The sequence below is a fragment of the Triticum urartu genome, chromosome 3A (genome assembly GCF_056163025.1).
Source record: "Triticum urartu cultivar PI428250 chromosome 3A, HENAU_Tu73, whole genome shotgun sequence".
In the NCBI taxonomy this organism is placed as follows: Eukaryota; Viridiplantae; Streptophyta; class Magnoliopsida; order Poales; family Poaceae; genus Triticum; species Triticum urartu.
Genome location: NC_141875.1, coordinates 22384807 through 22409825, shown reverse-complemented (window position 1 = coordinate 22409825; position 25019 = coordinate 22384807). Strand labels below are relative to the sequence as shown.

The window sequence follows — 25019 nt, the reverse complement described above, 5'->3', positions numbered from 1 at the left end:
TTTACGATTCTTACACTATGTATTGTGTATACTCCCTCCGTCTCAAAAAGTTTGTCTTAGATTTGTCTAGATACGGATATATCTAGATGCGTTTTTGAGTTAGATACATCCGTATCTAGATAAATTCAAGACAAGCTTTTTAGGACAGAGGTAATTAATATATTGTAAGGTGCTTTGTTCGGTTTCCATCGCTAGCCAAGGAATTGTCCTTGTCGAGATGAGATGAAATGATCCAACACTTCTCCTTAGTCATGAAGAAGTGTTGAAATGATCCAACACTTTGCCTCTCTGCTTAATTTGGATGTATTCCATACCGTGGGGAAAAAATGCTAGACTTAGGGATGAATAGCCTGACACTGGAACTTATGGAACAAATCTCCTGTTAATAAAAAGTTGATGTATTTCGTAGCTCTTCTTTGCAAATGATATTTGTTGTGAATCAAAATGGATGCATGACCGATCTTAGTTATTACGTTGTGTTCCTTTCCATATGTTGAATAATTATTCCTTGGTGTTGTTTCTTGCTGACTTTAGCAATGAAGGCTTCCTTTTTGTCAGGAGGAAAGGCAAGCTCCTTGGTCTTCTCTTTGTAATAATCGAACACATGTAAAGTAATATGCATGGTATATTATTTTGATCTTATTCTTCGTTATCGCATATCAGCATGATGGTTTTGTTCCACACACACACACACACACACACACACACACACACACACACACACTCACACACACACACATGACGGATTTATGCTGAACCAATTAAGAAAACCGAACTAATAGAGGCTAGGTGGACAGGAAATTTAGTTCTCGTGGTCACAAATAGATTAATGTGTTCACTGTTTTTCTTTTCAGATTCTATTTCTTTGAAATGTACACTACACATGATGCAATAATTTACCTCAGGCTTGAAAGCATTTTTGTCCTTTATTGTCAACAGCTAATTGTTTATGACTTCACTATTTAGAGGTAACTATAGATAATTATTTTATTACATATATCATAACTCTATTCAAATTAAACAAAATACATAATGCATAGTAAATTTTAATTTAAATATAAATCACATTGCTTTGTATGTTCATTTTTTCCAATTATATATTATTTTCATAAGTTAATTAACGGACAATCATTTAAGCCAAATTCATTTGTACGAGAATCATTTTTTAACCATGAGAAATCAAGTGATCACGAGTTCACGACTATATGGACCCTGTCACTGGAAGTACTAGTAAGCCAATACTATGGCATCTACTCCCTCCGTTCCTAAATATTAAGTCTTTGCAGAGATTCCACTATGAACTATATGTGGAGCAAAATGAGTTAATTTACAATCTAAAATGCATCTATATACATCCGTATGTGGTTCATAGTGAAATCTCTACAAAGACTTATAGTTAGGAACAGAGGGAGTATTTAATCGAGAAATTAAGGTATTGTGTTCATAGTTAAACCTACAGCCGTTTAAATTGTATATGTACTTTGAAAGATCTCACGCATAACTGTCTGCTACATATACTAAAATATTTAATGAGCATACTTTGTGCCATCACGTGTGCATATGTAAAATTATTAAAAGGTCCATCTCTTTATGCATTGTACCAACCTTTTCTCTGTCCTCTTGACTTTTTTTTCCTTTTTAATCACATATACAGTATATACTACATATAATAATACTCTACCAAAGGAATCAAAAGGTTCATGTAAGACAAATGCATCATAATGATTGTCTCTCCTTTTTAGATAAAGGGTGTAGTATCAAAATGATTCTCGTACCTATTTACTTATTATAAAATTTTAGCACAATCTTTCGTTCTATTTTTTCATATATAAAGCTGCTCGGATCATAGAGCGTACTGCAAGGAGCCAAATTGACGAAATGATCTGTTGTACCTGAAATGATGAAGAATCTGTTGATCTTCTTTCAGTAGGAGAAGTCAAAGCTAGCGGCAAGTGGATGGTCTGCCTCCATTTCTTCACAAGAAGTCTATATTATATGTATATATATCAGCGATTCATGACTAAACGCCTGATAGGGTATGTGATTATTCAGGAAAAAAGATACTCCCCCGTCCCCTGATAGGGTGTGGTATGTGATTGTGCAGGAAAGACGGTACTCTCCATTCTTAAGCCCTCTTTGGTTCACAGGATAAGATTATCATAGAAATAAAAAAAAATGTAGAAAATGAGATGGCATGTGTCTCAAATCCTATGAGTAGGAACAGAAAGAGGGATGCCATTTGGTTCACATTATAGGAATTTTTTCATTGAGTCTAGGCTTATATTTATTTTCGTATGAATGTGGAGAATAGGAATCAATCCTATATAGGAATAGGAATCCATTTCTATGAACCAAAGTGCTCTCAAGGAAAAGTTCCTATAAGTATACTATCCTATAATTCCCCCAAACCAAAGGAGGCCTAAAATACTTGACGTGGTTTTATTTACTTGGAAATGACAAAATTTTAGAAAATATTGCTACCACACATGGACATGTGTCGAGCCAAAGAGGGGAAATTGGAGGGATAATTTCTGGTCACTTTTCTGATATATTATTTAACTGTGAAGATTTTAGCTTGAATCCATTATTTTCATCTAGATCATACCTTCACGGGTACACATGAAATTTCTAATTCCGCTCGTCCGCGACGCCTTTGCGTATTGGCGAGGTAGGCCCCTTCCTCCTTCGCCACCCAGCCTTCTCTCTACCCCCCCCCCCCCCCCCACACACACACACACATGTGTGTGTGTGCGCCGTCGGGCAAAGCCCGGTTGGTTTGGGTGGTGGCGGGGCTCTCTTGCTCCCCTCGCAAGGTGGCAGCGGCAAAGGGCACGCCTGGCCTGCAGAGGGCGCCCGGACTCGACGTGGGGAACAATGGCGGGGTAGATCTATGGTGGTTGCGTGATGGTTCCTACTGGGGCCTGCCTGTGGTAGTAGATCGAGCTGCGGCCGGAGGTGGGTGGTGCGGGCTAGCTCCTGTGGTCGTTCTTCAGGTGGTGGCGGTTGGCAGCGTTGGTGGTGGCCCGATGCCGGTTGCCCATGGTGGCGTGGTCGCTTGCGGCTGGCGGCGGCGCGTCTCCCCCTCTCTCAGCAGGCACGCATGTCATGGGCTAGCGCTTATGTGTTGTGGCTGGGGAGGGGCCTTGAGATGGATCTGCAGATGTTGGCTTAACCGCAGTAGTTGATTGTGGTCCTTTGTGGCATGGGGAAGCAATCGAGCGAAAGCTATGTGCTCAGGCGCCGACGGCGATGATGCCCATGGATGCCGCTTTCCTCTTGAGGATGTTGTTGCAGTTGCGCTTCTCATGTTAGGGTTCCAAGTGAAAACCCTTGTCCGCTCCATCAGACGCGTGGACGGCGACGCTTTCTGCTGTTTCCTCTTGAGGGAAGGGCCGTGAACTCAGGTGGCGTTAGTCGTGTTGTAGTGTACTCTTTAGGCCCTCCTATATCTTGCTCAGCGGCATTACCATTCCGATGTATGTTGTTCGGTTTTTCCAAGGTTATGCTTCTTTGAGGGCTTCCTTCTCACCATATATTGTTCAACCGTGTACTTGTGTTTTGTGTTGTATCTATAAAGCGGGGCAGAAGCTTTGTTCGTGCGATGTCATACTATTACATATCCCGATTTAGAATAAACACAAGAAGTTATGTGAGCCGATAAACATATTTATGTAATTAAAGGTGTAAATGTAATTCCAAATAATATGATAAATAAATTATATGGCATACCATCTCTCCTTTGTATCTGAACATGTACGCTTATAAGTGTGTGATCTTTACTTTTTCTTTTACAACAGAGTTATTACCTTTCCTAATCGATGTGTATATGCCACTATCTCGAGGCATGTAAACCCTTCCTAATCTGTGCATCTGCTTTTCGCGAGTTATCATAGATGCTACACATGTAACGCTCTGAACAGAGCATCTGCAAAGGTGTCCTCCATGCCAAAGATATCCATGATTGCATCATCGTCTAACATTGTTTGCCACATACATCTGTCTGCTACATATGGTCTCCCCTGCCTTATCTACTCAGAAGGAAAAAGAAGTATTGCAAAAAAATAAAGCTATGAATGGATGACTAAGAAATATCTGACTTATACTTCGCACCGAAGGATATATTTTACAAAGCTTTTCACACGGGAAGTGAGCTGCAGCGTCATGCATGATTCATATGTTATTAGCATAGCTCAAAAGGATTCTGCCTATGTCGTCATTTTATATGAAAAGAAAGTCTGTCATTTTTGTTTGGACGTAAAGACACACATTGTCATCAGTACAACTGTACAAGTATCAAGCAACGCCAACAAACTAAGCCTGAAAACAATTTCTGCCGCCAGGTAATTGGCCTCGGATATTTCCTTTTCCCCTTTTTTCTTAAATGTATAAGCCGATTCTTTGGGCATCTATGGTTGGCTTTGCTTAGCATTATTAAATGTTTGCCTGCAAACAAATATATAATGTTTTAGAGATTTGTGTCAAGTCTCTAAAACATCATGTATTTGTTTACAGAGGAGGTAATAAACAATACAGTATATGATTGTGATGCTGAGGCCAGGAATGCTGTACTTTTCCTTTTGAAAGAAAAACCCCGGTAAACCCTAGCGGAGAGAGAGATTGCTGGTAAAGTAATATAGAGTAGAGATGTCGGTAGGACAACATGCAAGATCGGGGGCGCAGCACATCTAAAAACCCATCAGAAAGGCGGGCGCCTTTTCCACGAGGACATTTCAAATACTACTACTCTCTCTCTCTCTCTCTCTCTCATCAGTAAGTGGAGGAACACATCGATTGCTCTAGACCCACACGGCACACTCTCTAGACGTGTTCGCGCGATCATTGCCTACTCCTGAATCAGCCACTAACGATGGGGTAGGCTACTATTTATAGCAGCATCTTTTGCAGATGGGAAATGATGATGCCCCGTGCACCTTGTCATATTTGCGCCATCCACCCCGTGCTCTCTGTCAAAAGTTGGCCACCCCTCCAGCTCCTCGTCTAATCACTTTCACACTGCTACCTCAGTCCCCAAATAGATGGCATATAAATTCAGTCGAAAAATCAATGCTTTCAAACTTTGACCAAGTATATACAGAAATATGAAGATAAACAATGTCAAATCAATACCTATATGTCCACCATCAGATATAATTTTATAATATATTTATACAATATTGTAGTTGTTGATATTTTTCTTATATATTAGAAAGAATTGACTTTTTGGCTGAATTTATATGCCATGTATTTGAGTGCAAAAGGAGTATCAACCCTATGCTTTCAAGTTAGCCCAGCAACCCCTAGCAAACACTGAATCATGAAAGTTGGTCCGTGAAATCATCAAATCCCAACTTTGGAAGCACGTGAGATGTCTACACGGGACAAACTAATTTATCTGAACTTATGTGTTCAAAATAGTAGATTGAACTAAAATTGCAAGCTAGTCCAAAATACTGCAGATTGTAACCTTACAAAGTCTTGAACTGCCCATGATATGCACCGCATGTGTATTGCACTCCTTAGTGCAAAATTTTGAATTATAGATGGGCCCAGGGCCCATATAGGTAATAATCGTTAGAAAAGCTCAAAGGTGTTATGACATGGTGGAAAGTTTAGTACTAGCTCGATTTTGGAGGAGAGTTGAGACAAACATATGGGAGATTCTCTTTTACATGTCATTGAAGTTTGAAAACAAGAATGGTACAGACGCGCTCCTCTTCCAGCTCCTACCTCGCACGCACGTGTTTTGACGAGTTGCGTTCAAACCTATGGCATGTGCACGCTCTGCTCTGGAACCTCGTTCTTTGTGATCCTGCGCCTGGAGAAGGGTGATTAGGTTTTTGAGGGCACGAGTGCTCGTTGTTGTTCTTCGACTACACCCTCGACCTGCACCAGGCCGAGGCCGCGGCTTTGTCTTGGCATACTGCAAGGTATGGTCTGTTCATCCCTGACATTGTGGTTTTCATCGATGTTACTGATATTGTTATCATCATGATTTATTTACAAAATCAAACCAAAATTTTTACTTTATCCAATAATCCAAAAACCTAATGTTTATAGGCAATTTTTTATTTAAGGCTTTGCTAATACATTGAAACTGAACCCGTTTACGGGGGTTCATTTTAATCATTGGCAGACCGAGACTACCTTGTGGCTCATAATGATGAATGTGTTCTGGGTCGCTGGTGGCACTCCTGATGGAACAATTGCTCCAGAACAGGAGAAGTCATTCTTGGAGGCCACCAATGTCTTTGTCATAACCATTATGAGGGTGATCGAAGACAAGCTAGTTAATCCTTGTCTTCATATATGGGTTGCCAAGAACTTGTGGGATGCGCTCGAAGCTGTGTTCAGTGCAATAGATGTTCAAAGCGAGTTGTATGCCATGGAGCAATTCCATGACTATGGGGTGGTTGAGAACCATCATGTACTTTACTAGGCTCATGAGATATAATGTATCGCCAAGGAGCTCAAACTCCTTAAATGTGAGTTACCAGATAAGTTTGTCCCGAGATGCATAATTGTTAAACTCCCTCTTTGGAGGAACTTTGCTACTTCTCTAAAACATCAGAGATGTGAATTCTTAGTAGAGGATGTCATCGATCATCTGGGTATTGAAGAGAATTTCAGAGCAAATGACTCTCATGTCAAAAGGGTTGAGGGAGCTTCTAGTGCCAATATGGTGTAGAAGAATTCTCACAAGTTCAAAGGAAAGAACACAATCCATCAAAATACCAACTTTAGGAAGAAGGGTAAGAAAAAAACAAGGCATGCAATAAAGATGGTTGCTTCACTTGCGGTCAGGGATGGCCACTAGGCCTCTAGGTGATTATGAGGATGTTTTTCCAGAAGAATTACAAGGAATGCCTCCTAACTGGCCTGTTGAGTTTGTGACTGAACTCGAGCCCGGCACAAAACCTGCCCACATGCGTCCTTATAAACTTGGGCATGAAAAGCTAAAGGAGTTGAAGGAGCGGCTCAATGAAAAAGAGCGTCTCGGTCTGATCATACCAAGTTCATCTCCTTGGGGATGTGGTGTTCTCTTCGTCAAGAAAAAAGATGGCACGAAGAGACTTTGTGTCAATTACCGCCCCTTGAATAAGAAGACGATCAAGAACCGATAACCTATTCCCAACATCAATGAATTATTCTAGCAACTCAAAGGTGCCAAGGTGTTCTCCAAGCTTGATCTTCGTATGGGCTACCACACCAAATCAAAATTTGTGAGCAAGACATTCCAAAAACAGCTTTTGTGACAAGCTTTGGCTCATACGAGTACACAGTGATGGCTTTGGTCTTGTAAATGACCCTCCAACTTTCTCTCGCATGATGAACTTTGTATTCTCTCCATACAGAAATGAGTTTGCCCTCGTTTATCTTGATGACATCCTGGTTTTCTCCAAGTCCAAGGAAGAGCATGCAAAGCATCTATGCTTAGTGCTTGATAAGCTCAGGGAGCATCATTTCTATGCAAGTTCTCAAAGTGTGAATTCTAGATCAATGAGGTACTCTACTTCGGGCATGTTATCTCAGCCAAGGGCATCTCGGTAAATCCTGAAAAGGTTGAAGTTATTGTCAAGTGGTAGCCTCCTTAGAATGTGAAGCAACTCCAAAGTTTTCTCGGGCTTGAAAGCTATTGCAGAAGATTCGTGGAGAACTTCTCCAAGATTGCTAAGCCTTTGTCAAAACCTCCTCCAGAAGAATGCTAAGTATTCTTGGACTCTAGAATGTGATGTTGTGTTCAATACACTCAAAGAGAAGCTCATTTTAGCTCCGGTTCTTACACCTCCCGATGAATCCAAGCCTTTCCAAGTGTTCTGCGGTGCCCCGTTGCAAGGTCTTGGTGCATTTCTCATGCAAGAAAATCAAGTTGTGGCATATAATTCTCAACAATTGAGGCCAAATAAGAATAACTACCCCACTCACGACCTTGAGTTGGCAGCAGTTGCCCATGCTTTGATAACCTGGAGGCATCTATTACTGGGCAAACAAGTTGAAGTTTATGCCGGTCATAAGAGCTTGAAATACATTTTCACTCAGCCCAACCCCAATCACCATCAGACTCGTTGGGTGGAGATGATTCAAGAGTATAATTCATTGAGTATACCCCAGGCAAAGCCAGTGTCATTGCAGATGCTCTAAGCAGAAAAGCATATTGCAACACCCTCATTCTCAAGCCAGTCCAGCCCGACCTTTGTGAAGATTTCAGGAAGCTCAACCTCCAATTCATTCCTCAAGGGTTTTTTTTCAATCTTCAAGTGACTCCAACCTTGGAGGCTCAAATTTGCGAAGCTCAACTTCTTAATTCCATGGTGAAGAAAGTGAAAGATGGCATTGCCAAGGGCATTCCCAAGTACAAGTGATATCACATCGATGACAAAGACACCTTGTTCTTTGAGGACCGGCTTGTACTACCCAAGGGTGATCTTAGCAAAGTCATAATGGATGAAGCACATAATTCCCTCCTTTCCATCCATCCAGGCAGCTCCAATATGTATCATGATCTCAAGAAAAATTTCTGGTGGACTCGTATGAAATGTGAGATTGCTCAGTTTGTCAACGAGTGTGATGTTTCCCGCAGAGTGAAGATGAAACACCATCATCCGGCAAGACTCCTTCAACCTCTCCCTATTCCTGAGTGGAAATTCGATCACACAGAGATGGATTTTGTCACTGGTTTTCCCAAATCCAAGAAAGGTAATGGCACTATCTTCATGGTCATTGATAAGCTCACTAAAGTCGCTCACTTCTTACCAGTCAAGGATTCAATCACAACAGCTCAGTTGGCAGAATTGTACACTTCCAGAGTGGTCTCCTTGCACGGTATTCCTCAATTGATCCCCTCAGACGGTGGAAGCATTTTTCACTTCCAGATTTTGGGATTCTTTCCAGCAAGCTATTGGCACAAAGAATAAGAATAAATGGTTCCCACTATTTATACTAAGCATTTTTACCTCCTACAACTCACTTTCTCACTAAATATATGCTATTTTCTAGTGATACTCCCACTAGCATACAATTTATCCTGTTTGAACTCACCAACATAATTGACCACTTATGATGCCCAACATTAAATACATTGTTTTGTGTTAAACAATTCCAATGTGAAATACGATTGTGTTCAATGAAAAGTAAGCTACTTGAGTTTTATCTTGCCACAATTTAAGAAAATCAATAGCTAGACCTGATTTGCCTCTAAATCTAACCAAAGCAACTGAAGGTAAACATAATCACATTTCTCCATGAAATAATTTGTGACATATATCTATTGTGGCACGCTTGTCTATTCAATATATCTAAATATCTTGTACATGCTTGTAGAGCTTTCGAGTCTCAGAGATATCTTGGTAAATGTTTGTTGGTTTACTAATTCCTATTTGAACCGATATCATGGACGTCATGGGAATGAGCAGAAAAGATAGTCGTTGGGTGAGGTAGAGTACAAGGGTTAGCGATGGTGGTCGCCTCCATGTTGCTACCCGGTTGTTGGTTGGGTCAGGGTTACAAGGGGATTTGCAAGAGGCAAGCAACCGAGGAGGCGATGACAGGCATAAGCAACAAATAGGGAGGAGGAGAGCAGAAGGGGAGGCGGGGGCCATCGTCATGGGCGAGAAAGGAGGTGGCGGAGAGGAGCTATTTCGAGGGAGATAGGTGACAAATGAAGTGAATAAGCGTGAAGTGAGGGCGTTACCATCCGTACACAAATACAAGTTGAAATACTTGTACATGATAGCCAATGCTCCTTTTTCAGGAGTGTGATGGCTAATCCTATATATACCTAAGAAGTTCATCTCCATTGCCTTATTTATCTTAACATGCGCCATGTCCACGTCAGCAATGAGCCATATCAGCCATACTTTTCCCACCTCTTGCATTTACTGAGTGGGCCATGCCAGCAATTTTTTCAACGATAATGGTTTCGCCTTTGGCAAGTCACCTTGGAGGTCCGCAAAGATGCATATCAGCGATGAAGCCACGTCGAACTCGGGTGTGGAGGTGAACCGTCACTTTTTTCTTTGGTGGCTGCTGTGGTGGTAACAGAGGCAGATGACGGGCATTGGTGTCAAGCTCAAAGGTTTCTTCAGTCTTGTTTGTAATTTTACTTCTTGACCGGTGTTCCTTCTTGCAAAGGCTAGCGTTCTACTATTTTTTAAGTTTTGCTAGGTCGGTATGTATGTGGCTTGTATTATGATCCTTATGATATAAATAAGACATGTATTACCATGTAAAGAAAAGGATCATATTAAGTACAAACCTATTGATATACTCTAACCAGAGTACATAAGAACAATGTCTAAATTGCTTGCCTCCGTTGACCAAAGTACATGTTTGAATTCCTTTTCCTCGTGATTTCTCCATGGTCAATTTGTTTAATTGTCTGTATTACCTTATACTTAAATTTCTTTCTATTATTTCTTTTTGGGCTATTACTACTATTGAACATTTAAACTACATGAGTTCGTCAAAATTAACTTCTACCTGTGCGTGCTAAAAATTTCCTGCAGCAACACGCGGAGGTGTCATCTAGTATTCTAAAATGACATGGATTGGCATATTTCTAAATATGTAATAATTACAGCAGCAAGTTTCAATTTGCGATAATAGTAATGTCATTTCTGAAAACAAAAAAAACTGTAGTGGCTTATATCAAATTTACCTTTTTTAAGTTTCATCTATATGCTCATGAGCTTGAGATAATTCAGCTAATAGATTGCACAGGCAAGGGTGGGGACGTAAGCATTAGGATTTCCTATTTAACACATGTTGTGTGTATTAACAAGGTGACGCCCACGGGCCTCATTAGTAGAATAGGGGTTTTCCCCTAGCGGCCTCTAGGGTTTCTTTCCTCTAGACGATTCGATCACCCTAAGTTCTGCACCTTCGGCGACTATCAGATCTTCGTGATCACCCACATTCTCCTTCACCACCCTCGGTCTATTAAAATGGGTTGCCCCGTCGGAGTTGCCCTTACGAGCCAGCAGGTGCCTGCTGCAAAGGATACCCGCTGGTGAGTGACTCCCTATAAACCAGGTTGCGATACCTGGCCATGAGCAGGCCAGCCCGGACGGCCTGACCCGACCCAGGCCAAAAATCCCAAGCCGGGCGGGGCCTGATCGTGCTATCAGACCAGGCTCGGGCCTGGAAGATTGAGCCCAACGGACAGATCAAGCCGGGCCCGGGCTTGCGAAAATCAAAATTTTAGCTGTAGTCAGGCCAGACCAACTAGGCCGTGTCAAGATTTTTCGGGCACGGGCCAGATTTTATTAGGCCCAATGCCCGAGCCAGGCTCAGACCTAGGATTTCAGCACCGGGATTTTTTTTCAGCCCGGCCCGGCCCGACATATGCACAGGGTATAGTTGCCAAAGACCGTCTTCACATGTAGTGGGCCGTGATATCGTCAGGCCGTGTGCAATGCGTCCATTTCCAGTTGGCCCAAGATCCGTCCACTTTATTTTGACATTTCGATAGAAAACTGAACAGCACCAACTCGACCAGCATCATCTGTGCCAAGTTAAAAGATCACTCGCAGTCTATAAAAAGCGACATAGTAATAATCACTAAGCCTTCGATTAGCCAAATATCCTGTTGAGCGTAGCGGCCAACCGGACGCCGCCTTGCGCCAGCCTCAGGTTCACCACCGGCAGCCTGCTCCCGAAATACGCATCTGAAACACACAGATACAGTGGTCATTTGGTCACTCTATCAGTCGACCAATCAGGAGATGATGGTCCTACGTTGGATTTTAATTTAAGCAGACACACATACCACTCAGCGTTGAATCTTCTGTCACGCCCTTGTACGCCGAGTTGCATGCTGCAGCGATGCTCTCCGACCCATATCTTGCAGAGTTAGATGAGACCGATCAGACGACTAAATGCGATATAATGGAATAATAATCTGGGCCATAAGTAAACATTTGCACACTCCTAATTATACACAACCGAATAAATACTGAACATGCTTTTCCTTTTCCCTTTGAAAAAAGAAAAGAAAGAAATCAAGCATGCTGCATGCGTACTTGTCAGGGCACGCAGTCTGGCTCTTGGCGCACTCCTCCCATTCCTGCACTTTGTCTGACCACGCCCCCTGCAATCACTCAGTCAATCAGCGTCAGTTACTACAGTACCAGAAATTTACGAAGCAGATCGCCACCTGACGAACCAGCCACTGTATATATACAGATAATAATACGAATAAACAATCTTCAGAACAATTCCGCACCGTTATGTTCTTGTTCAGCGCGTCGACGAATTCGCCCGCGCCTTCGTCGTAGTAGTCCTTCTCCGCCGTCTGGATGATGTTCACATCCCATACCTGACAACATATAACAACCAAGGCACAAGTTTCAGCATCATTGCCACATTTTTCAGTCTGATGTCTGAACTACACAAGGCTTACATGGTGGAGTACGGTCTTCCTCCTGTACCAGTGGACGTCGATGGTGTTCCCGCCTCTGTCAGAAGCAAAACCACAATGCAGTGGCTACATAAACAAGAAGCATCAGCTGCCTGAACTTGCAACCTGCAACAGAAACACTTGCAAAAACCGGGCAATTGGGGTCTGGCAGGAGTAGTACCTGGTGGATGTCTCCCATGAAGTGTGAGAGGAACAAGAGCGCTTCCGTCAGGTTATCTGCAGTATTTCATACATACAGATACTTCAGTAATTCAGTATACCAAAAGAGATGTGCCGACGTTTGTATGATCTAACTGAACATTACATTGGCCGGAAGATTTAGAAGATGGCGATAGCGATGATGATCCGTAGGTGAGGAGCTGGGACGTGTAGTTGTTGATGGCGCCGGCGACGCAGCGGCCCTTGACGCCCTCCTCGTCCTTGCAGTCCCCTGAACCAACGACAGAGACCGGTGGAAAGATCAGTACACCATTTTGCTGCGGTCAGTTTCAGTCGAAGAACAGAGTGTGGATTAACTACGACTACGTACTGTCGTAGGAGTAGTTGCAGACGTTGTCCGGGACGTCGATGAAGTGGAGCGGCGCCGACCACTGGTACCTGAACCTGACCCTGTCGGCCCAGGAGCAGAGGCTGCTCAGGTTGCCGCCGGCGCCCGACGGCAGCAGGTCGTTCACCGCCTTCGCCGCCGCGTCGCTCAGCCGGCCCTGCGAACACACGTCACGACCACCGCTCGATCAATCACACTGCCGGCCGACATGCTCCAGAAACCAACAGAGATATGCTGCCTAGTGCGTACGTACCTGCGCGATCTCGCAGATGATGAGGTGGCCGTCGACGCCCCAGCCGAGCGACGGCGCGGGGAGGGCGGCGACGACGACGGCGAGGAGGAGCAGGAGCGCCGTGCCGGCCTGGCGACCCTGCATCGTGGCGGCACCGGAAACGGAGACGGGGAGAATGAGAGATGATGATGGATCTCTTCTCCGCTGCGTCTTTTAAGCAGAATTTTTTGGATGCGGCGTGTAAATGCGGGCGCGTTCGGGAAAGGAAAGAGGAGCGATCTTTGGAGCGGACAGCGTACGCAGTAAAGCGCGCGATATCCTGCCAATCAATGCCCGCCATGAATCAGGTTCACACCATGAATGTTTTCTTTCTTTTGGGGTGGACGTTCACACCATGCTGAAAATGCCGACCACGTTCATACAGAAGCCCATAATGTGCGAGTGTCGTTTGTGAGCCAGATGGGAGTTTTTTTATGTGCATGCATGCGTCGTCATTATATTTTGCTCATTCAAGCCGGTATATACTATCTTACAGTACTTTATTGGCTAATATATACTCAAGATGTGGAGGGAGTACCAGATTTCATTTATGCATGTTTAAAAATGAATGAATTCATTTGCCAAAATAAGATTTATTAACCGGGACAGCTTTATCGCGCACCTAAAATATTTGCTTCGCTGGCTACCATTGTTTACCACTCCATGTCATCCGGATTATTTGTCGATGTTTTAGTACAACTTTATATCCATATTATTTGTGGATCGGAGGGAGTAGCTAAATATCCATGTGTTGTTATAGAACGGAAAAAAATGGGGGGAAATGACAAGGCATATGCTGGAGAGGATAGGCAACGACCCCCCCCCCCCCCCCCGGTCGCTCCGCTCGAGCGACTCGGGGGGAGCTTCACGAGTTGCCGATGGCTCCCTCCCCTCATCCGCCACTGGCGCTGGCCTCTCCACGGTGGCGGCGGACGCGTGGTGGTCGGGGTCGTCTCAATGGCGGCTTCTGCCGAGCTCATAGCCGAGGGGCGTGGTACGCGCTTGGGGAGAAGGGTGGCGTCGAGGTGTCGCGAGTTGGGAAGCTTCCCAAAACCGGGCAGGGTTCTGAAAAACGAACCTCGAACCACTCTTAGATGGGGCGGCCTATTATGAATGATGGAGGGGCGAGGGGGTGTGCGCCAGGAACGATTAACCATGTAAATGTCAAACTGGGTTTGCGAGAAATACATCATGAATTACTAGGTTTCTTGTAGTGGAATCAAAGAGGCCCATGATCATGAGTTGAGCCCATAGGTACTGGTACGAATCTACACCCTTTACTACAAAGATCTTGAATATCTGCATAAGATGCAAATTTATCACTATTCAAAGAATCAGCCCATTCAAAGATTTATCATCTGATTTATCACTAATCGATGGGTGACCGATAAGATTATGCCATATCATCATCATTTATCGGCTGGGCCAATTTATCGCTCTGACAAGCGATTTGTCGAGATTATACTGATAAATCGGGTCTATTTCTTGCATCATGTGTTGTTTATTTGTGTTTTGTGAACCTTGTTATGTAACATGTACATGTGTCCTATTTTGTTTGTCATTGTACAAAGATTCAAAGCAAGGAATCAAGGTAACAATTCTGTCCATTTTGGTGCTGGAAACCTGGGGTTTATAAAAAAATGGTTGATTAATAGTCAACCTGTAAAATTGATTAATGGATTGATTTCCGATTGACCTATAATCCCCAGCCGATCGAGGCGCTAACAATAAGCGCCATCCTCAACATTGATATTTATAGAACAATCTATAAATCCCCCCAAACCCTTATGACAGTTTCCTGATTTTGTCATACCAAGCATCACCCACTTAGGCCCCTTAAGCCTACTTCTGATCTGTGTCACAGCCTCACAGGTCAATATACACCGGTATTGCCAGTCAGCGCGAGGTCTGTTGGGCCAGTCCGTTAGGAATGACCGCTCGCATGCTCGCTCACTCAATCCGGCCCTGTTTGGATCACGGGGTTAGAGCTAGTTTGGATTAGTTGGAGGCTCAAATAACTCAAAAGTATCCAAACAGGGAGGGTTAGAGTGGGTTAGTTCCATCTAACCCAACTATCCCGATGGAGAGGTGTTTATTTGGGTTAGAGTGGGTTAGAAAATAACTCTAACTCTAACTGTGTTAGAGTATCCAAACAGAGCCATTGCTAGCTCGCTTGTCGGTTTCCCAAAAAAAACTCATCGGCCATTGCCATTTTACCTTTGACCACTGACAATCCTACCCGTTGACCGTTGACTTTTCAAAATTATCTCTGTTGTGAAAAAAGGTTCATTAATTTGAAAAAATGTTCCCCGATGCAAAAAAAAATTCAGGAATTTGAAAAACTTTGCAAATAACAAAAATTTCATGAATCTGGAAAAAAAATCAGGAACAGAAAAAAAGCTATAGTATTTTCGGAAAAAAATCCAAAAAAATCACTAATACAAAGAAGTTCACGAAGTTGAAAAACAATTCATGAATTGAGGAAAGTTCACGAATTTGAAAATAAAACACAAAATTAAGAAACAGGAAATAAGAAAAAATAAAAAAGAATAAAAGAATAAAAACCAAACAAAAACCGATTGAAAACCAGAAAAAGGAAAAAGAAAAACCGGTTGTGAAGCTTCCCAAAGTTGGGAGGGCTCCTAAAAACGAACCTCGAACGACTCTTAGATGGGCCGGCCCATTACGAATGATGAGAAGCAAAGGGGGGGGGGGGGGGGTGAGTGCCAGGAGCGATTAACCATGTATTTGACGCCTTAATCACCAAATAGGGTTTGCAAGAAATCCGTCATGTATTCTACGCCCATTTTTTGCAGAGACCTTGAATATCTACACCCATATTTTATCTACCACCGGTGTTAGTTATCACCACTTGGGTTTGGTATGTTGTCCTCCCTCCATCCATATATATATAGGGCCTAATGGATTTTTCGAGACCGCCTTTGACTATTGATAAGATTAATAGTACATGAGATATATAATATGATAATTATATCATTGGAAGCTCCTTTCACATATGAATTTGAGGGTATGCTTTGTGTAACTTGCATGTCATATATTATTGCTCTAACATGTGGTCAAAGTTAGCCTTGAATCATTGTGACTAGAGCCAGGGCTCCGCCTCCTCCTCCTTCAAGAAAGAAAGTTAGGGTTCGTGCCTCTCGCCAGCGCCGGCGTAGGTCCGCCTCGTCTCCGGTGGCCCTAGGGCCATGGAGGCGCGGTGGATCCTGGCAAGGGCCGGCGGGAGGGCTCCGTTTTTAGTCTTTTTTTTCAGTCTTGCTAGGATTTGTGTCCTAGTCAGGAAGGTGAGACGGCGGTGGCTCCCTGAACATGGAATAAAGGTCTCCCCGCCTAGCCCCCGTTCCGGTGATGCGTCTAGCATCGTTGGTGGGTGTGTGGAGGTGTGTCTCCGGCAGATCTATCTTTGGTGGATTTGCTCGGATCCCGCCATTGTCCGTCTACGTTTGTATGTCTTCGGTTTGGATCCTTCCGATGTACGTTAGTTTTCATCGGCGGCGGTTGCTGTTCTGGGGTGCTGGTCCTATGGGATCTTAGCACGACGACTTCCCGACTGTCTACAACAACAAGTTGTGTCCGGCTCTGGCGATGGAGGGGCGATGACGACGGCGCGCCTTCGGCTCACTTCGGTGTTTGTAGTCGTTGCTAGGTGGTTTACGAATCTGGATGTAATTTTTATTTCTGGTGTTTGTTGTACTGCCATGATTGAAGATGAATAGATTGGAAGTTTTGAAGGAAATATGCCCTAGAGGCAATAATAAAGTTGTTATTTATTTCCTTATATCATGATAAATGTTTATTATTCATGCTAGAATTGTATTAACCGAAAACATAATACATGTGTGAATACATAGACAAACAGAGTGTCACTAGTATGCCTCTACTTGACTAGCTCGTTGATCAAAGATGGTTATGTTTCCTAACCATAGACATGAGTTGTCATTTGATTAACGGGATCACATCATTAGGAGTATGATGTGGTTGACTTCACCCATTCCGTTAGCTTAGCACTTGATCGTTTAGTTTGTTGCTATTGCTTTCTTCATGACTTATACATGTTCCTATGACTATCAAATTATGCAACTCCCGTTTACCAGAGGAACACTTTGTGTGCCACCAAACGTCACAACATAACTGGGTGATTATAAAGGTGCTCTACAGGTGTCTCCGAAGGTACTTGTTGGGTTGGCGTATTTCGAGATTAGGATTTGTCACTCCGATTGTCAAAGAGGTATCTCTAGGCCCACTCGGTAATGCACATCACTATAAGCCTTGCAAGCATTGCAACTAATGAGTTAGTTGCAGGATGATGTATTACGGAACGAGTAAAGAGACTTGTCGGTAACGAGATTGAACTAGGTATTGAGATACCGACGATCGAATCTCGGGCAAGTAACATACCGATGACAAAGGGAACAACATATGTTGTTATGCAGTTTGACCGATAAAGATCTTCGTAGAATATGTAGAAGCCAATATGAGCATCCAGGTTCCGCTATTGGTTATTGACCGGAGACGTGTCTCGGTCATGTCTACATAGTTCTCGAACCCGTAGGGTCCGCACGCTTAAAGTTCGATGACGGTTATATTATGAGTTTATGTGTTTTGATGTACCGAAGGAAGTTTGGAGTCCCGGATGAGATAGGGGACATGACGAGGAGTCTTGAAATGGTCGAGACGTAAAGATTGATATATTGGATGACTATATTCGTGTTGGAAATATGCCCTAGAGGCAATAATAAATTGATTATTATTATATTTCCTTGTTCATGATAATCGTTTATTATCCATGCTATAATTGTATTGATAGGAAACTCAGATACATGTGTGGATACATAGACAACACCATGTCCCTAGTAAGCCTCTAGTTGACTAGCTCGTTGATCAATAGATGGTTACGGTTTCCTGACCATGGACATTGGATGTCGTTGATAACGGGATCACATCATTAGGAGAATGATGTGATGGACAAGACCCAATCCTAAGCCTAGCAAAAGATCATGTAGTTCGTATGCTAAAGCTTTTCTAATGTCAAGTATCATTTCCTTAGACCATGAGATTGTGCAACTCCCGGATACCGTAGGAATGCTTTGGGTGTACCAAACGTCACAACGTAACTGGGTGACTATAAAGGTGCACTACAGGTATCTCTGAAAGTGTCTGTTGGGTTGGCATGAATCGAGACTGGGATTTGTCACTCCGTGTAAGCGGAGAGGTATCTCTGGGCCCACTCGGTAGGACATCATCATAATGTGCACAATGTGATCAAGGAGTTGATCACCGGATGATGTGTTACGGAACGAGTAAAGAGACTTGCCGGTAACGAGATTGAACAAGGTATCGGGATACCGACGATCGAATCTCGGGCAAGTATCGTACCGATAGACAAAGGGAATTGTATACGGGATTGATTAAGTCCTTGACATCGTGGTTCATCCGATGAGATCATCGTGGAACATATGGGAGCCAACATGGGTATCTAGATCCCGCTGTTGGTTATTGACCGGAGAACGTCTCGGTCATGTCTGCATGTCTCCCGAACCCGTAGGGTCTACACACTTAAGGTTCGATGACGCTAGGGTTATAAAGGAAGCTTGTATGTGGTTACCGAATGTTGTTCGGAGTCCCGGATGAGATCCCGGACGTCACGAGGAGTTCCGGAATGGTCCGGAGGTAAAGATTTATATATGGGAAGTCCTGTTTTGGTCACCGGAAGAGTTTCGGGGTTTATCGGTAACGTACCGGGACCACCGGGAGGGTCCCGGGGGTCCACCAAGTGGGGCCACCAACCCCATAAGGTTGCGTGGGCCAAGAGTGGTGAGGGACCAGCCCCTTAGTGGGCTGGGGCGCCTCCCACAAGGGCCCATGGCGCCTAAGAGGTGGGAAGGGGGCAAACCCTAAAGGGGATGGGCCTTAGGGCCCATCTAGCTGCGCCTCCCTCCCCTCTCCCCTCTTGGCCGCCACCCCTTTGCCATCTAGGGCTGCCGCCCCCCCTAGGGGTGGGAACCCTAGAGGGGGCGCACCCTCCTCCCTCTCCCCTATATATAGTGAGGCATAGGGCTGCCCATAACACACGTGATTCGATCTCTCGTTGGTGCAGCCCTGCATCTCTCTCTCCCTCCTCTTCTGTGGTGCTTGGCGAAGCCCTGCAGGATTGCCACGCTCCTCCATCACCACCACGCCGTTGTGCTGCTGCTGGATGGAGTCTTCCTCAACCTCTCCCTCTCTCCTTGCTGGATCAAGGCGTGGGAGACGTCACCGGGCTGCACGTGTGTTGAACGCGGAGGTGCCGTGCGTTCGGCACTTGGTCATCGGTGATTTGAATCACGACGAGTACGACTCCATCAACCCCGTTCACTTGAACGCTTCCGCATAGCGATCTACAAGGGTATGTAGATGCACTCTCCTTCCCCTCGTTGCTGGTCTCTCCATAGATAGATCTTGGTGACACGTAGGAAAATTTTGAATTTATGCTACGTTCCCCAACAGTGGCATCATGAGCTAGGTCTATGCGTAGTTTCTATGCACGAGTAGAACACAAAGTAGTTGTGGGCGTTGATTTTGTTCAATATGCTTGCCGTTACTAGTTTTATCTTGATTCGACGGTATTGTGGGATGAAGCGGCCCGGACCAACCTTACACGTACTCTTACGTGAGACCGGTTCCACCGACAAACATGCACTAGTTGCATAAGGTGGCTGGCGGGTGTCTGTCTCTCCCACTTTAGTCGGATCAGATTCGATGAACAGGGTCCTTATGAAGGGTAAATAGCAATTGGCATATCACGTTGTGGTCTTTGCGTAGGTAAGAAACGTTCTTGCTAGAAACCCATAGCAGCCACGTAAAACATGCAAACAACAATTAGAGGACGTCTAACTTGTTTTTGCAGGGTATGCTATGTGATGTGATATGGCCAAAGGATGTGATGAATGATATATGTGATGTATGAGATGATCATGTTCTTGTAATAGGAATCACGACTTGCATGTCGATGAGTATGACAACCGGCAGGAGCCATAGGAGTTGTCTTAATTTATTTATGACCTGCGTGTCAACATAAACGTCATGTAATTACTTTACTTTTATTGCTAACTGTTAGCTGTAGTAGTAGAAGTAATAGTTGACGAGACAACTTCAAGAAGACACGATGATGGAGATCATGATGATGGAGATCATGGTGTCATGCCGGTGACGATGATGATCATGGAGCCCCGAAGATGGAGATCAAAAGGAGCTATATGATATTGGCCATATCATGTCACTATTTGATTGCATGTGATGTTTATCATGTTTATACATCTTATTTGCTTAGAACGACGGTAGTAAATAAGATGATCCCTCATTAAAATTTCAAGAAGTGTTCTCCCCTAACTGTGCACCGTTGCTACAGTTCGTCGTTTCGAAGCACGCCGTGATGATCGGGTGTGATAGATCCTTACGTTCACATACAACGGGTGTAAGACAGTTTTACACATGCAAAACACTTAGGGTTAACTTGACGAGCCTAGCATGTACAGACATGGCCTCGGAACACAGAAGACCGAAAGGTCGAGCATGAGTCGCATAGAAGATACGATCAACATAAAGATGTTCACCGACGTTGACTAGTCCGTCTCACGTGATGATCGGACACGGCCTAGTTGACTCGGATCATGTAATCACTTAGATGACTAGAGGGATGTCTATCTGAGTGGGAGTTCATAAGATGAACTTAATTATCCTGAACATAGTCAAAAGGATTTTGCAAATTATGTCGTAGCTCGCTCTTTAGTTCTACTGTTTAGATGTGTTCCTAGAAAAAATTTAGTTGAAAGTTGATAGTAGCAATTATGCGGACTAGGTCCGTAAACTGAGGATTGTCCTCATTGCTTCATAGAAGGCTTATGTCCTTAATGCACCACTCAGTGTGCTGAACCTCGAACGTCGTCTGTGGGTGTTGCGAACATCTGACATACACGTTTTGATGACTACATGATAGTTCAGTGCGTAATGCTAAATGGTTTAGAATTGAGGCACCAAAGACGTTTTTGAAACATCGCAGAACATATGAGATGTTCCAAGGACTGAAATTGGGATTTCAGGCTCGTGCCCACGTCAAGAGGTATAAGACCTCCGACAATTTTCTTAGCCTGCAAACTAAGGGAGAAAAGCTCAATTGTTGAGCTTGTGCTCAGATTGTCTGAGTACAACAATCGCTTGAATCGAGTGGGAGTTGATCTTCCAGATGAAATAGTGATGGTTCTCCGAAGTCATTACCACCAAGCAGCTAGAGCTTCGTGATGAACTATAATATATCGGGGACATATATGATGATCCTTGAGATATTCGCGATGTTTGACACCACAAAAGTAGAAATCAAGAAGGAGCATCAATTGTTGATGGTTGGTGAAACCACTAGTTTCAAGAAGGGCAAGGACAAGAAGGGATACTTCATGAAACAGCAATTCAGCTGCTGCTCTAGTGAAGAAACCCAAGGTTGAACCCAAACCCGAGACTAAGTGCTTCTGTAATAAGGGGAACAGCCACTGGAGCAGAATTACCCTGGATACTTGGTAGATGAGAAGGCTGGCAAAGTCGATAGTAGTATATTGGATATACATTGTGTTGATGTGTACTTTACTAGTACTCCTAGTAGCACCAGGGTATTAGATACTGGTTCGGTTGCTAAGTGTTAGTAACTCGAAATAAAAGCTACGGAATAAACGGAGACTAGCTAAAGGTGAGCTGACGATATGTGTTGGAAGTGTTTCCAATGTTGATATGATCAAGCATCGCACGCTCCCTCTACCATCGAGATTGGTGTTTGCGTTGAGCATAGACATGATTGGATTATGTCTATCGCAATATGGTTATTCATTTAAGAAGAATAACGGTTACTCTGTTTATTTGAATAATATCTTCAATGGTCTTGCACCTAAAATGAATGGTTTATTGAATCTCGATCGTAGTGATACGCATGTTCATGCCAAAAGATATAAGATAGTAATGATAGTACCACCTACTTGTGGCACTGCCACATAAGTCATATCGATATAAAACGCATGAAGAAGCTCCATGTTGATGGATCTTTGGACTCACTCATTTTTGAAAAGTTTGAGACATGCGAACCATGTTTGTTGGTAGATATGCATGAAGAAACTCTATACAGATGGATCATTTGGACTCACTTGATTTTGAATCACTTGAGACATGCAAATCATACCACATGGGCAAGATGACTGAAAGCCTCGTTTTCAGTAAAATGGAAATAGAAAGCAACTTGTTGGAAGTAATACATTTTGATGTGTGCAGTCCAATGAGTGCTGAGGCGTGTAGTGGATATCGTTATGTTCTTACTTCACAGATGATTTGAGTAGATGTTGAGTATATTTACTTGATGAATCACGAGTCTGAATTATTGAAAGGTTCAAGTAATTTCAGGGTGAAGTTGAAAGATCGTCGTGACAAGAGGATAAAATATCTATGATATGGTCATAGAGATGAATATCTGAATTACGAGTTTGGCACAGAATTAATACATTGTGGAAATTGTTTCAAAACTAATACAGCCTGGAACACCATAGTGTGATGGTGTGTCCGAACATCATAACTGCACCCTATTGGATATGATGCATACCATGATGTCTCTTATCAAATTACCACAATAGTTTATGGGTTAGGCATTAGAGACAACCACATTCACTTTAAATAGGGCACCACGTAATTCCGATGAGATGACACCGTATGAACTATGGTTTAGAGAAACCTAAGCTGTCATTTCTTAAAAGTTTGGGGCTGCGACGCTTATGTGAAAAAGTTTCAGGCTGATAAGCTCGAACCCAAAGCGGATAAATGCATCTTCATAGGACACCCAAAATAGTTGGGTATACCTCCTGTCTCAGATTCGAAAGCAATAAGGGATTGTTTCTAGAATCGGGTTCTTTCTCGAGGAAAAGTTTCTCTCGAAAGAATTGAGTGGGAGGATGGTTGAGACTTAATGAGGTTATTGAACCGTCTCTTCAACTAGTGTGTGGCAGGGCACAGGAAGTTGTTCCTGTGGCACCTACACCAATTGAAGTGGAAGCTTATGATAGTGATCATGAAACTTCAGATCAAGTCACTACCAAACCTCGTGGGATGACAAGGATGCGTACTACTTCAGAGTGGTACGTAATCCTGTCTTGGAAGTCATGTTGCTAGACAACAATGAACCTACGAGCTATGGAGAAGCGATGGTGGGCCCGTATTCCGATAAATGGCTTGAGGCCATGAAATCCGAGAGAGGATCCATGTATGGAAACAAAGTGTAGACTCTAACAGAACAGCTCGATGGTCATAAGGCTGTTGAGTGCAGATGGATTTTAAAAGGAAGATGGACAATGATGGTAAATGTCACCATTAAGAAAGCTCGACTTGTCATTAAGATGTTTTCCGACAAGTTCAAGGAGTTGACTATGATGAGACTTTCTCACTCGTAGCGATGCTAAGAGTCTGTTGGAATTATATTAGCAATTACTGCATTATTTATGAAATCTTGCAGATAGGATGTCAAAACATTGTTTCCTCGACGGTTTTTGAGGAAAGGTTGTATGTGATACAAACCGGAAGGTTTTGTCGATCCTGAAAGATGCTAATAAGTATGCAAAGCTCCAGCAATCCTTCTAAGGTCTGGAGTAAGCATCTCGGAGTTGGAATGTATGCTTTGATGATGATCAAAGATTTTGGGTTTATACAAAGTTTATGAGAAACTTGTATTTCCAAAGAAGTGAGTGGGAGCACTATAGAATTTCTGATAAGTATATGTTGACATATTGTTGATCAGAAATGACGTAGAATTTCTGGAAAGCATATAGGGTTATTTGGAAAGTGTTTTCAATGGAAAGCCTGGATTAAGCTACTTGAACATTGAGCATCAAGATCTATAAGGATAGATCAAAACGCTTAAAAGTACTTTCAAATGAGCACATACCTTGACATGATCTTGAAGGTGTTCAAGATGGATCAGTCAAAGAAGGAGTTCTTGCCTGAGTTGTAAGGTATGAAGTTAAGACTTAAAGCTCGACCACGGCAGAATAGAGAGAAAGGACGAAGGTCGTCCCCTATGCTTACGACATAGGCTCTACAGTATGCTATGCTGTGTACCGCACCTGAAGTGTGCCTTGCCATGAGTCAGTCAAGGGGTACAAGTGTGATCCAAGAATGGATCACAGGACAGCGGTCAAAGTTATCCTTAGTAACTAGTGGACTGAGGAATTTTCTCGATTATGGAGGTGATAAAGAGTTCGACGTAAAGAGTTACGTCGATGCAAGCTTAACACCTATCCGGATAGCTCTGAGTAGAGATGTCGGATACGTATAATGGAGCAACAATTTAGAATAGCTCCAAGTAGAACAGTTATTTGGAATAGCTCCAAATAGAACGTGGTAGCTACATCTAGGAGATGACATAGAGATTTGTAAAGCACACACGGATCTGAAAGGTTCTGACCCGTTGACTTAAACCTCTCTCACAAGCAACATGATCAAACCCAGAACTCATTGAGTCTTAATCACATGATGATGTGAACTAGTTTAGTGACACTAGTAAACTCTTTGGATGTTTGTCACGTGGCGATGTGACCTGTGAGTGTTAATCACATGGCGATGTGAACTAGATTATTGACTCTAGTGCAAGTGGGAGACTGTTGGAAATATGCCCTAGAGGCAATAATAAATTGATTATTATTATATTTCCTTGTTCATGATAATCGTTTATTATCCATGCTATAATTGTATTGATAGGAAACTCA

At 43.2% G+C, this 25019-nt stretch overlaps 1 protein-coding gene across 1 annotated transcript; it reads right to left on the bottom strand.

Moving 5' to 3' along the window:
* Positions 1-11426: 11426 nt before the first annotated feature.
* Positions 11427-13451, bottom strand: LOC125512910 (endonuclease 2). Its single transcript, XM_048677976.2, has 9 exons — positions 13216-13451; positions 12945-13119; positions 12720-12845; positions 12576-12631; positions 12398-12481; positions 12221-12313; positions 12018-12085; positions 11765-11838; positions 11427-11663 (listed from the first exon to the last, which is right to left on the bottom strand). The coding sequence occupies exons 1-9, from the start codon at positions 13336-13338 to the stop codon at positions 11569-11571; spliced, it is 894 nt and encodes a 297-aa protein (XP_048533933.1). The 5' UTR covers positions 13339-13451; the 3' UTR covers positions 11427-11568.
* Positions 13452-25019: the final 11568 nt, after the last annotated feature.